General features: G+C 34.6%; 1 protein-coding gene across 1 annotated transcript; it reads right to left on the minus strand.

The window, feature by feature from the left end:
• Positions 1-6,689: 6,689 nt before the first annotated feature.
• LOC101351220 (olfactory receptor 6C2-like) lies at positions 6,690-7,649 on the minus strand. The gene has a single exon (XM_004374054.3). The coding sequence runs from the start codon at positions 7,632-7,634 to the stop codon at positions 6,690-6,692; it is 945 nt and encodes a 314-aa protein (XP_004374111.1). The 5' UTR covers positions 7,635-7,649.
• Positions 7,650-13,881: the final 6,232 nt, after the last annotated feature.

Genomic DNA, 13,881 nt, shown 5'->3' on the forward strand with positions numbered 1-13,881 from the left:
AGTGAAGCCATCTGGGCCAGGGCTTTTTTTGGTTGGGAGTTTTTTTATTACCTTTTCAATCTCTTCTCCTGTTATGGGTCTGTTCAGATTTTCAATCCCTTATGTCTCTTCTTATCATTCACCCCGCTACCAGTCACAGGCAATCTGTGATCTGTTTTCTGTCATTATAGATTCAATCTGTAAAAAAGATCTGTTGTCTTTTTCTAGAGTTTTATATCAGTGGAATCATAAAGTATGCATGCTTTTGAGTCTGACATCTTTCACTTAGCATAAGGTTTTTGAGATTCATCCTTGTTGTATGTAATTACATGCATCAGTAGTTCACTTTTGAAATTACAGCTTTATTAAGATATAATTCATATATCACAAAAGTCATCCTTTTAAAGTACACAGTTCAGTGGTTTTCAGTATATTCGAACTATTTTGCAACCATCACCACTATCTAATTTTAAAACATTTTTGGGAATGTCCCCAAAGAGAACCAATTAGCAATCACTTCCATTCCCTCCAACCCCCAGCCCCTGGCAGCCAATAATTTATATTATATCTCCATGGAATTGCCATTTCTGGACTTTTCATATAAACACAATCATATAATATGTGGTCTTTTGTGACTGACTTCTTTCCCATAGCATCATGTTTTCAAGGTTCATCGATATTGTAGCATGTGTCAGTATTTCATTCTATGCAAATTGTTTATCCATTCATCAGTTGATGAATTTTGAGCTGTTCCCACTTTATGACTGTCCTGAATAATGAACATTTTTATATAGACTTTTTTTGTAAACATATGTTTTCATTTCTCTTGGGTAAAAACTAGAAGTAGAATTTCTGGATCACATAGTAACTCTATGTTTAACTTTTTCAGGAACTGCAAAACTGTTTTCCAAAAGCTCAATTACTTTATGAATATTCCCACCAGCAATGAAAGAGGGTTTCGATTTCTTCACTTTCTTCCCAACAATTGTTTCAACTGTCTTTATTTTAGTCATCCTAGTGGGTATGTGGAGCTCCGGTGGTGCAGTGGTTAAGAGCTTGCTGGTAACCAAAAGATCAGAAGTTCGAATCTGTCAGCCACTCCTTGGAAACCCTATGAGGCAGTTCTGCTCTGTTCTATAGGATGGTTATGAGTCAGAATTGACTCAATGGAAACAGCTTATTTTAGTGGGCAACTTGAGAAGACAAAATAAAATATTAGAAAGACATGTGCAAACATCTGGTGTTAGAAAATCAAAAGGGAATAACACACTAGGCATTTCTCAACCTGAAAAAATTGAAGAAAAAATTAAAGCCTAGAGTTGCAATACTGAAGGATTCTATAGGCAAAATACTGAACAAAGCAGCAAGCATCAAAAGAAGATGGAAGGAATACACAGAGTCACCGTACCAAAAAGAACTGGTCAACATTCTGTCATTTAGGAGGTAGCATATGATCAAGAACTGATGATAATGAAGGAAGAAGTCGAAGCTGTGTCGAAGACATTGGCGAAAAGCAAAGCTTCAGGAATTGACGGAAAACCAATTGAGATGTTTCAGCAAACTGATGCACCCCTGGAAGGGCTCACTCGTCTATGCCAAGAAATCTGAAAGACAGCTACCTGGCCACTAACTGGAAGAAAACCATATTTATGCTTATTCCAAAGAAAGGTGATCCAACAGAATGTGGAAATTATTGAACAATATCATTAATGTCACACGCAAGTAAAATTTTGCTGAAGATCATTTAAAAGAGGTTGCAGCCGTACATCGACAGGGAACTGCCAGAAATTCAAGCTGGATTCAGAAGATGACATGGAATGAGAGATATAATTGCTGATGTCAGATGGACCCTGGCTGAAAGCAGACAATACCAGAAAGATGTTTACATGTGTTTTGTTGACTCTGCAAAGGCATTCGACTATATGAATCATAACAAATTATGGAAACATGACAGACGAGATGGATTGACACAGTTGCTGCAACAATGGGCTCAAAGATAACAATGATTTTGAGGAATGCACAGGACCAGGCAGGCAGTGTTTCATTTTGTTGTACATAGGGTCTCTATGAGTTAGAACCAAGCCTGCAGCATCTAACAACAACAAATTCCTGAAGTCATTAGTTTGAATTGGAAATATCATTGTGAACTTATATTTTAATATAATAAAAATCACATGTCCTAGCTTTGTCCACTGAAAAGGCCAAAAACAATGATTAATTCAATAGCAACAAGCACATCTACTGTCCTTGCTGTGGTTCCAAAATACTATTTCCTACTAAAAGAAACCAGGTCTCAGAGAAATGGCTAGTTCTAAGTTAAAACTAAGAAGCTCTGGTGGCACAATGGTTAAGCTTTCCACTGCTAACTGAAAAGTCAGTGGCTTGAACCCAGCCAGTGACTCCGTGGGAGGAAAGAACTGGCGATCTGCTCCCATAAAGATTTTAGCCTAGGAAATCCTCTGGGGTCGTTTTACTCTGTCCTTTAGGGTTGCTATGAGTCCAAATTGGCTCGATAGCACACAACCACTACAGGTTAACACTAGTTCTAGTTAAACTGTACTGTCAAGTAGATTTCTACTCATGGCAACCCCATGTGTGTCAGAGTAGAACTGTGCTCCATAGGGTTTTTTCAATGGCTGGTTATTCGAAAGTAGATTGCTAGGAGTTCTAGGCTAGGGACAGAGATGTTTTATCAGTTTCCTATTGCTACAGTAACAAAGTACCACAAACTAATATAATTTCTTATTGTTCTGAAGGTGAAAAGTCTAAAATGGGTCAGCAGGGCTACATTCTTTTGGAGGCTTTATAAAACAAAACAAAACATTGCCTTTGAGCTGATTCCAACTCATAGTGACCCTATAGGACAGAGTAGAACTGCCCCATAGGGTTTCCAAGGAGTGGCTGGTGGATTCAAACTGCTGACCTTTTGGAAAATCCATTTCCTTGACTTTTCCAGATTTTAGATGCTGCCAGCCCTCATTGGCTAGTAGCCCCACTTCAATCTGAGCTCTGCTTCTGTTGTCACATCTTCTCTTACTCTTCTGTTTCCCTATTTCCCTTATATAGACCATTGTGATTACCCGGTCTACCCAGCTCATCTAGAATAATCTCCCCATCTCAAGGTCCTCAACTGTAAAGTATTATATCTGTAAAGTCCCTTTTGTTATATAAAGTAACATATTCACAGGTTCTGGAGATTAGGACTTAGACATCTTTGGGGCACCATTATTTGTCTACACCATTGTGTATGATGAGCCTGGAACATTTTGTTATACCAAATATCCAGGTAGCTATCAAAGACTACTAATTTTGTCTCAAAGGGACTTTGGAATCAACATGAAAAGCCTTGCTTGACAAAAACAGGGTAATTTGAGCATCAATAAGGATGCTAATTACAATGCATTGAAACTTATCAAATACATGTATATACATGAGTTTATAATGACAATTTTGGAAAAATAAATGAGTTGTTGACTTTTGGAGGAATTTAGGGAACTGACTCTTTGTCTTCATTTTTTTATTGTACATCTAATATCAAAAAAGTAAAGGTCCATTCCTTTATTGATTATGAGATATAAAGTAAAATAACCAATAAGAGATATATTCTTGCCTTATTGGAAAATATTGAGTTTTTAAAAAATAAAATTCTCGTTTATTCCTTTTAAGTGTTAGACATATAGCATAAGATATATGTATTATGTATACATTTTTGTATTGATTAAAACCTTAAAGCAGTTTCTTTCTTTTGATATTATAAACAATACTTAGATGGATCCTGTAGGGCACAGTAGAACAGCCCCGTAAGGTTTCCAAGGCTGTAAATTTTTATGGACGCAGATTGCCACATTTTTCTCTCACAGGGTGGCTGGTGGGTTCAAACTGGGAACGTTTTGGTTAGCAGCTGAGTATTTTAACCACTGTACCATTGCTTATATTAAAAATTCAAAAATTCTCCTCTAAGAATATTGATTGTCCTTTCCTTTGTTCAAATTATATTTTAAATTCTCTTAAATTATTTTCTTTGGCATTTATGAAGTGTAAGTTCCTCTCTTTTATTCTAGTTTACTTTTTTGTAAATAAGGGATACATTAAGATAGCAGAATTCTTTCTGAGTATAGGTTTCTCAGTGTTCCAAATAATTTGTAATATAGCTTCCGCATTTCTTTGTTTTCTGGATAGTAATTAGTTGATTAAATGTGAGTACCTTAATTTCCAAAGAATTATATTTGTGTGGATTTTTTTATTCTTTATATCTAGTAATCTAGATTGGTATGAGAGAAGCTGGACTGTAAAAGCTTAATTTGTGTTGATGTAGGCAAAGAAAATCAAACTAAACTCATTGCCTTTGAGTTAATTCCCACTCATAGCTACTCTACAGGACAGAGTAGAACTGCCCCACGGGGTTTCCAAGGCTGTAATCTTTATGGAAGCAGACTGCCACATCTTTCTCCCTTGGAACAGCTGATGGGTTCAAGTGGCTGATCTTTAAGTTAACAGCCAAGTACTTAAACACTGAGCCGATCCTGTAGATGTAGACACGGGTATCGAATATATCTGAGAATACATTTCCTGGGATCAATAGCCCTAAAAGCAACAGACAATATTTTTTCAGAAAAAAACTGTAATCTTTCAATGAAAATGGGAATGATTTTTTAATCCAAACTTTCATTAAGACTGTAACAATTTGACAGTTCTGACTTTCTGCTGAGGAGCCCAGGTGGTACAGTGGTTAAGGGATCAGTTGTCAACCGAAAGGTCAGCAGTTTGAACCCAACAGCCTCTCCATGGAAAAAAGATGTGGAAATCTGCTTCTGTAAAGACTAAACCAAAACCAAACCAAACCCAATTACCAACAAGTTGATTCCGACTCATAGTGATCAGACAGGTCAGAGTAGACTTGCCCCATAGGGTTTCCAAGAAGCTACTGGTGGATTCAAACTGTTGACCTATTAGTTAGTATCCAAGCTCTTAACCACTGAACCACCGGAGCACCTCCCTTGAAACCCAGTGGGGCAGTACTACTCTGTCCTATAGTTTTTTTGTTAAGAGTCAGAATCAACTCTACAGTCAGTGGTGTTACTAGTGGAGGGCATGGGGGGTGCGAATTGCACTGGGTAACACTGTCAGAGGGGGTGACACCAGAATGACAGTCTACAAATTTTTTGTGCAGTTTTTCAACAGAAATTTATTATTTTTTATAAAAACATCCCTTTAGTGGGTTATAACAACAAAAATATTTTTGATAAGCCAAGCTTACATGTATCAATGTATCTACATGGCTGAAACTCTATGCTAATTTACTTTTTGAACCTTCTAATGTCCTCCAGTCAGAGCTGTCATTTTTACCCAATTATAATGACGCTTTGAATCATAGTTTTAATCGCACGTGCTACAAGCATGAGCTGTTGTTTTTGTTGCTGCCTGTGTCTTTGTGGTCACCGAGTTTGTTAAATTTTCTGGTGCTTTAGCTACAATATTGTAATAATTACTATTTGTGAACCTATATCAATAACTTTTTGAGAATGAAGAAGTAATTAAAGGAAAAGAGGGTGTAATATATGGGAATTATGATTTACCGTAACATTAGTACAAAAAACATTACTAAGGATTCTGTATGGCCTGGTATAGGAGGAGATCCACTAGAGTGGGGTGACACCATGAGTTACTAAACTCAGTGACACCAATCCTAGTGATGCCACTGTCCACGGCAATGGGTTTTTGGTTTTGGACTTTCTGCTATTGTGTCATTTCAAGTGCTCTCACCACATTGATCTTGAGGCTTTAAACTGAAATCCCTGGGATCCAAAATGCAGCCCCCTGCTTTCATCCCCCAGTGTATGCTCTTCTGAGCACCTACCAGTCAAATTAAAGATTATTGCTCTACCTTTATTTGAATATTTATTTCTGACACCTTCTACTTACAGCTTTGCAATGCTTTTAGCAATAGATTCAAAATAATATTTACTAAAATTTATTCAGCATTTTTATATGTTTGTAATAGTAATATTTCCATGTCATTTTAAACCTCTATTTTATCAGTATTGAAAGTGCTATTATTCTCTTCCTAAACTGTTGTTCATGTTGTTACATTATGCCATTTTTCATCCTTTTTAGACTTACATAAACTTACTCTTATTTCAGGTGTTTGGATATCATCGTCATGTGTATTTAAATAGAATTACAAGGGATTTTACCCTATATTTACTGGACTAGAGTAATGGCTTTTATTATATCTTATAATTTAATATTATGAAGTTGATTTCTTTTCAAATAATAAATTTTGAGAAATCTACTTATATGTTCTCTTAATAAGATGCAAAACATTATCAGATATTGGTTTGAAAAATGAAGATACAAGAAAGACTTGAGCAAATTTCATGGAAGTTATTTTAAAAAAGGATAGAGAAAATGAATGTAACTAAAGAATTTTTTTTTTAAAAAAACCCTGCTGTTGACTCCATTCCGACTCATAGTGATCTTACAGGTCAAAGTAGAACTGCCCCCATCAGGTTTCCAAGGCGGTAAAGCTTGACAGAAGCAGACTCCCACAACTTTCTCCCACACAGCGGATGGTAGGTTTGAACCGCCCACCTTTTGGTTCGCAGCTGAGTGCTTTAACCACTGCACCACCAGCTAAAGTATAGATGATTAAAAATACATAAGGAGAAAATATCTGGGGCCATTTATCTTTTATTTTGAATTTTTTTTTTTTAATATTTTCTTTTAGTTGAGAGCAATGCAAATCTTTTCAATGAGTCCTTGAAAGCTTTCTTAACTTGGTTGTTCCTCAGCGTATAAATAAATGGGTTCAATGTAGGAGAAATAGAAGAAATGAGCAGTGAAACCGCTTTATTAACGGTCACTTCTTCCTTTGCTGTAGGATTCATATAGATGAAAATGCATGCACCATAGGTGATGGAAACCACAATCATGTGGGAAGAACAAGTCGAAAAGGCCTTTTTCCTTTGTTGGACAGAGGGGAATCTAAATATTGTCCTTATGATACTACCGTATGACAGAACTACACAAGTAAGAGTCATATTTAGGGTCAGCCCATCACAGATGATAACTGTCTGTTCCACTATCCATGTGTCTGAGCATGAGATTTTCACAAGGGGAAATGCATCACAGGTAAAATGGTCAAGCACGTTAGAGTCACAAAATTCCAGACTTAAACCCAGGCTTAGTAGTGGGATTATTACACATAAACTAGCCATCCAACAACAGATAATGAGAATCCTGCAGACTCTGCTGCTCATGATGGTCACATAATGCAAGGGTTTGCAAATGGCCACATAGCGGTCATAGGACATGGCAGCCAGGAGGAAAAATTCTGTTATTGCAAAGAGGTCAGTAAAAAACACTTGGATGAAACAGGCATTATAGGTAATGACCTTGTCACCTGTTGCTGTGTTATACAAGTATCTGGGAATACAAGCAGAGGTGAATGAGATCTCTAAGAAGGAAAAGTTTTTTAAGAAATAGTACATAGGTGTTTTCAGGTGGGAATCCACAAAGGTGAGTGTGATGATGGTCAGGTTCCCAGTTACACTCAACATGTAGGTGAGAAAGAGAAAGATAAAAATCAGAACCTGCAGCTGAGGGTCATCTGTCAGTCCCAGCAGAATGAATGTTTCTACTGTGCTGTTTCTCATCACTGACTTCTGATTTCTGTCCAATCTGTATGTGATATTCAGAAAATGTTTCCTATAGATTATTTAAAATTTTCAAAGATACGACATATTCAGGCTTTTTCTTTATTAGGTTTTTTTTTTCTTTTAAATATTTTACTTCCATCCTCTGCTTAGGATTTTCTCATGCAACTAAAACAGATTGCTGAAGAGGTATAGTTTTATGATCAGCAATAATGTCCTTTGACGCTCAAGTATTCTTCACCATTCACAAACTAAATCATAAAATTTCACCATTGCTTTCATGTCTTTTCTTGACAGTTGGGTCTTTTGTGTTTTTTTTTTCTTTAAACAATGCTAATACATAACACATAATTTGGGCTCAATGTACAGATTCTAGAGCAGAGCTTGAGCTCTTTGTTCCAAAACAAGCTTTTTTCTGTTTGTTTGCTTTTAGGACAAATGTGTTTTATTCTTAGAAACAACTCTTGTTCCCCTCTACACAATCCACCTTATTTCTGACTTTGTGCATGCATTTACTTTACTGACTCTGTGCTTTACATTCACTGCTGACATAAGTGACCACTGCCTTCTCTTCCATCCCTGATCTTCCAGTCAAAGGAATTATTTTATGTCCATTGTTGGTAATTTTACTAATAATAAATAGGACATTAAATCCAGAAGACAAGAACCTTCAGATTCTGAGTTTGTGATAAACTGCTGTGCAGAATTTTCTTAGGTTTTAATCATTAATTACACTGGTAGAGACTCAAATGTTTTCCACATGCAATCAGTATCCTGACGTTTACTTACATCAATGAATAGAGAAACTTTTCCCTTTGGACGTTCAGTTTATTTGTTTTACGAGCAGTTTCACTTTATTGTTTAACTTAACTGTGTTTTCTTACTGACGAAGGGGCAAAGTTGGGTGCGACTATTCGCACATCTCACAGTTACCAAGACAGGGAAGAAGCACTGAGGAAGGCTTGTGGTTTACCTGAAAGTTATAAACTTCTTAGCAAACTTATCTCCCATTTAACAACTGTCAACTATTTATATCAAATTGAAATGTAGAAGAGCTATTTTTTTTTGCAGCCTGCCGACCTTTCCTCTGTCTCTTTTCCTACTGTATCAGGTCATCTGTGCATTACTGTGAAATCTTACGAAGCCCTTTAAACTTTGATCATTGTTCAGTCCTCAAGATAGATCTGTGTTTTTCTAAGATACTCCAAATTCTTACATAGTGGAAGTTAGTAAACAGATTTATTCTAAAGTGTAACTGAGTGATTGTTTATTCTCTCTTTTAAGCAAATGTTCAAAATGAACACAGCATCTTTAATGAGATGTTACCACTTCAGCTGATATATTATTCTTGTTTCTATATTTCTATACATACAAATATACTTTACTATTTTTAATTTGAAGTTGAATGTATAACCAAAGTTGCCATTGATATTTCTTATGTTATGTTAGATGAAGATTTATTTATGTATCTCATGCATTAAAAACCTCCAGACAATAACATTTATCTACACAAGAGAAATTCATTCTAAAAATTACATCTCATAAACATATCTTGGGTATATTAGAAAATATATAAATTATCCTTGAAATCCATTATATTTTATAGAGGGAAAATATAACCTAGATCCTACAAGGGGAGTTACAATCAAAGAAACAAACTTTATTATACTTACTTTTGTGTTTAGTAAATCAGAGTTTCTGTTGGTTGTTTAAATATAGTAATATTAAAACTGCAATGTGGAAAGTGATATTTTTATAAAGACATTTTATCTTTACATTCATTAGGAGGTTCAGCAATGCACAGAGCTCCCAGCAATTTCCATCCCAACAAATTGGGCAGACATCCTCACAATGGCCTTAGTGCTATTGTTAACCCCCAAATATATTCTTATTATCACCATCATTGAAAAGAAAATAATTTACTTCTAAGGTTGGGGAATGCCAGGAACTCTACCCACTGGTGGATAAATCATCAAGACAGAGAGATGTGACCTTACAGTATCAACCGTGGCTTTTTTTTTTCAATTTGCTGAAAATGCCATTAAGTCAAAAAACAAAGGGTCCTTGGTGACCTACATTCAAGAGTCATTAATGAATTTTCTGATTATAAAATTTGGCAAAAAAAAAAGTAACACTGGCTTCCGAGGGACTGTGTCCTTGGAGATAGGAAGATAATACACTGTAAATAAAAAATGCGGGAGTATTACACTTACAAAAATACCTTGCGGGGGGAAAGAGCCCGGTTGGCAAACAAGCGTAGAGGGTGTGCATTATTTGCGTAAAAATATGGTACTTGACATACAATAAACTGTATATGAAGTGTACAATATGATAAGTTTTGACATATGCATATTCCTAGAAAGTATCATCACAGCTGCCATAGTGAACATATCCATCATTTCCGAGTTTCTTTAATCCCTCCCTCCTGCCTACCCGCCTACTGCTGCCATTCACATCCAATGACCTGATGTTTGTTTGTTTGTTTTCTACTGTAGATGAATATATGTTTTCTAGAATTTTATATAATGTGGAATCATACAATATATACTCATTATTTTTGGTCTGATTTATTTTATTTAGCATATTTTTTTTGAGATTTATTCATGCTATTGTATGTATTTATAATTTATTCCTTTTTATTTCTGAGGAAAATTCCAGTTTGTGGATATTAGAAAATTTGTTTATCTAGTCACCTGTTGACAGATATTTGTCACACTTTAGTTTTTTAGGTAATTAGAAATAAAGCTGTTATGAACACTTATGCATATATTTCTGTAAGAACATCTGCTTTCATTTCTATTAGGTATATATGTAAGTGTAGAATGGCTGGGTCATATGGAAGTTATGTGGGTAAATATAAAATATTTCTGTATTATTTAATCCCTTTAAAAAGTTAGTTAAATTTTTAAATAAATATAATAACATATTCTTGGAATTAAAATGTATAGATAGATGATAGCACTATTATCTATGATAGTCCTATGAGTCTTCTTTAAGAATCAAACACTATTTAACGCCGTCATTGGTGCAAAGTGCTTTGTAGAATTTGTCCCTTTCATCTAAGTTGTCAGTTTATAGTTATAAATTTTAAATAATATTCCCTTATTATTATTTTAATATCAATTGACTCTATAGTGATGTCACTTCCCTCACTCCTCATATTGGTGATTTGTGTCTTCTCTCTCAATTTTCTTTAAGAAGCAGCTTTTAGCTATTGTTTTCCTGTTCTACTTCAATTGGTTTCTATAAAGATTCATTATTTTTTTTCCCTGCTGCTTAATGCGAATTTGTTTTTTGCTTCTTTTTCTATTTTTAAGGGGAAAATTGAGAAAATTTATTAGAGACTTTTCTTCTTTTTTTTCGTATTGGCATCTAGTACTTTAAATTCTCTCTATAATCTACTTTAGCCACATTCAACAAATTTTGACATTATGGTTTAATTCTCATCCATCTCAAAATACTTTTAATGTATCTTTTGATTTCTCACTTGACTCATGTTTTATTTACATTTGTGTTAAGTAGTTTCCTTGTATTTAAAGATTTTCCTGATGTCTTTCTGTTACTGTTTTCTATTGTAATTATATTGTAGTCAGAGTTCATACTTTGTATATTTCATACACACACCTCTCTGTATCTTCTGTTTGTCTCTCTATCATCTACCTATCTCTCTTCACCCTTGTATTATTTGACAGATCCTGGTTGATCATACTCTACTATTTTATTGGGTTCTATTTGAAACATTGTATCTATATTCATCAGATAATTTAATAGTTTATCTCTTACTGTTTTATTCAGATTATTGTAAGACGAGTTCATAAAATGAATTAAGGAAAAATTTTTATTGCTTGGATAGTTGAAGTAATAATGAGTTTATCTTTTTTTTTAACATGGTCAAGGTGGAATTAATGGTAAAGCAATTGCATTCTTTACCTTGTTAATAGCAAATCTTTATTTGCCTTCTCAAATGTTGTATGGTAATTGACATATTAACATTTTCCACATCTTGGTTTAAATTTGTTAAATTTTGTTTTTCTAAAGATGTGTTTATTGACTCTGGGTTTTTACTTTTTTTTTTTTGCAGAAGATACACTTATCAAGTTATTTTATATATTAGTATTTATATCTTTTTTCCTACTCTTCACCTTACATATATTTCTCTCCCTGTTTTGTAGTCATTCATGTTCCTTAGAAATTTATCTATTTTCCTGAATTTTTAAAAGAATCTGCTTTGGATTGATTCAGCCTTTTTAATAATTTAATTTTCAATCCTTAGTAAAATTTATTTTCTATTTACTTTGGATTAATTTTACTGGTTTAAAATTTTCTTATAATGAGTGTGAGTTGCTTTATTTTTTTTCTGTTTATTTTTTAATAGCAAATATATTTAAGAATGAAGAATTCTTTAATTTATTCTAAGTATAACTTTTTAAAGATTTATATGAATTGTTATGATGTGTCTATATTTCATCATATGTGTATTTAACTTCCGAAGTGTTACATTTGGATTCACTATTCAATTATTTATATATATTATCAGTAATTATTTTTATAGAAAGGAACCCCGGTGGCGCAGTGGTTAAGCCTAGGCTGACAACTGAAAGATGGGTGGTTGGAATCCACCAGCTGCTCTGTGGGAGAAAGATGTGGCAATCAGCTTCCACAGGGTTACAACCCTATGGGGCAGTTCTGGAAACCCTAGTGGTGTAGTGGTTAAGTGGCATGACTGCTAACCAAAAGGTCAGCAGTTTGAATCCACCAGGTGCTCCTTGGAAACTCTATGGGGCAGTTCTACTCTGTCCTATAGGGTCACTGTGAGTCAGAATCTACTTGTCTGCAATGGGTGTGATTTTTTTTTTTTTAAAATACAGTTTGGACTGTTTACTCTCCTTTAGATAAACACGGGGGGAAAAACCCGATGCCCTCTTATCTATAGCTCAAGGAGCCCTGGTGTCGCTGTGGTTAAGCAAGTGGCTGCTAACCAAAAAAGATCTGTGGTTTGAACCCACCAGCCACCCTGCTGGAGAAGGATGTGGAAGTCAGCTCCCATACGAATTTATAGCTTTGGAAACACTATAGGGCAGTCCTGCCCTGTCTTATAGGGTCTCTATGAGTTGGAATTGACTCATGGGCAATGTTTTTGTTATTATTATTATTTTTTAATACATAGCTCATAGCCCAAAAAGAGATGGAAAGATTTCTTAGACAAAATTGTCATCTTTTCATGAGAGTCAGTAATTTATTTTTCTTATTCGCACTTTCAAAGTCTTGATTTTATGCTCTTCTGTCAGTTTCAAGTGCTCTCATGAAGCCTGAATCTTAATCGCCCATATCCATGTGAACATTTAAACCCAAGCCACTGGGACGCAAGATTCAACACCCTGCCCCGTCACAATCCTCCTTTCTTTACTTTCCTGGGAATCCACAGGTCATAGATTGGATTATTTACCTACATTTCTGTTTAATCTGGACCTCTGACATCATGCATTGACCACATTTTAACATTTACTTTCAGCTACATATTCAAAGGAGCTATGGTGGAGGGATGGTTAAGAGCTGGGCTGCTAACCAAAAGGTCAGCAGTATGAATCCACAATCTGCTTCTTGGAAACCCTATGGGGAAATTCTACTCTGTCCTACCGGGTCGCTATAAGTTGGAATTGGCTTGATGACAATGGGTTTGGTTTTGGTTTGGATATACTCGAAACAATATTTGTGAAATTTTATCCAGCATTTTTTTGTGTGTTTCTAATTTATTTTCCTTGAGTATTAGAAATGCTATTATCTTTTTTTCTAAATTGTTCATTGTATTATTACATCATGCCTTTACCCATCTTGCTTAGTATTGTCACATAAAATTCTAATTCTTACTAGAATTTTTGTATTAATTATCTGTGTTTGAATACAGTAATCACCAGTAGTTTGTTATCACTTTTATGAAAGAATAAAGGATAGTTTTTGTACCATAATATTTGGTTATATGACATTATGTTTATCTAAAAATGATTTTATGAGAAATATATTTTCATTATCTTTACTCAGATAAAATCCCCTGCAAAAGTTCTGTACAAAGCAAAGGAAATGAATGAGTTAATCAAGGCGCAATGAAAGTAAATGTAAAGAGGAGCCAAGAAAGATAACATAACTAAGATGTAATTTATTACAGTCAAAGAAAATTACAAGCTTCAGTAGAAAGTTTTATCAGCCATTCACCTTTTATTTTAATTTATTATTGACTTCTATTTTAGTT

This window comes from Trichechus manatus, unplaced genomic scaffold (genome assembly GCF_000243295.1).
Source record: "Trichechus manatus latirostris isolate Lorelei unplaced genomic scaffold, TriManLat1.0 scaffold00027, whole genome shotgun sequence".
Classification (NCBI taxonomy): Eukaryota; Metazoa; Chordata; class Mammalia; order Sirenia; family Trichechidae; genus Trichechus; species Trichechus manatus.

Excerpts from the sequence above, each read along its gene's own strand:
- LOC101351220 (XM_004374054.3), bottom strand. The coding sequence starts at position 7,634 with ATGAGAAACAGCACAGTAGAAACATTCATTCTGCTGGGACTGACAGAT.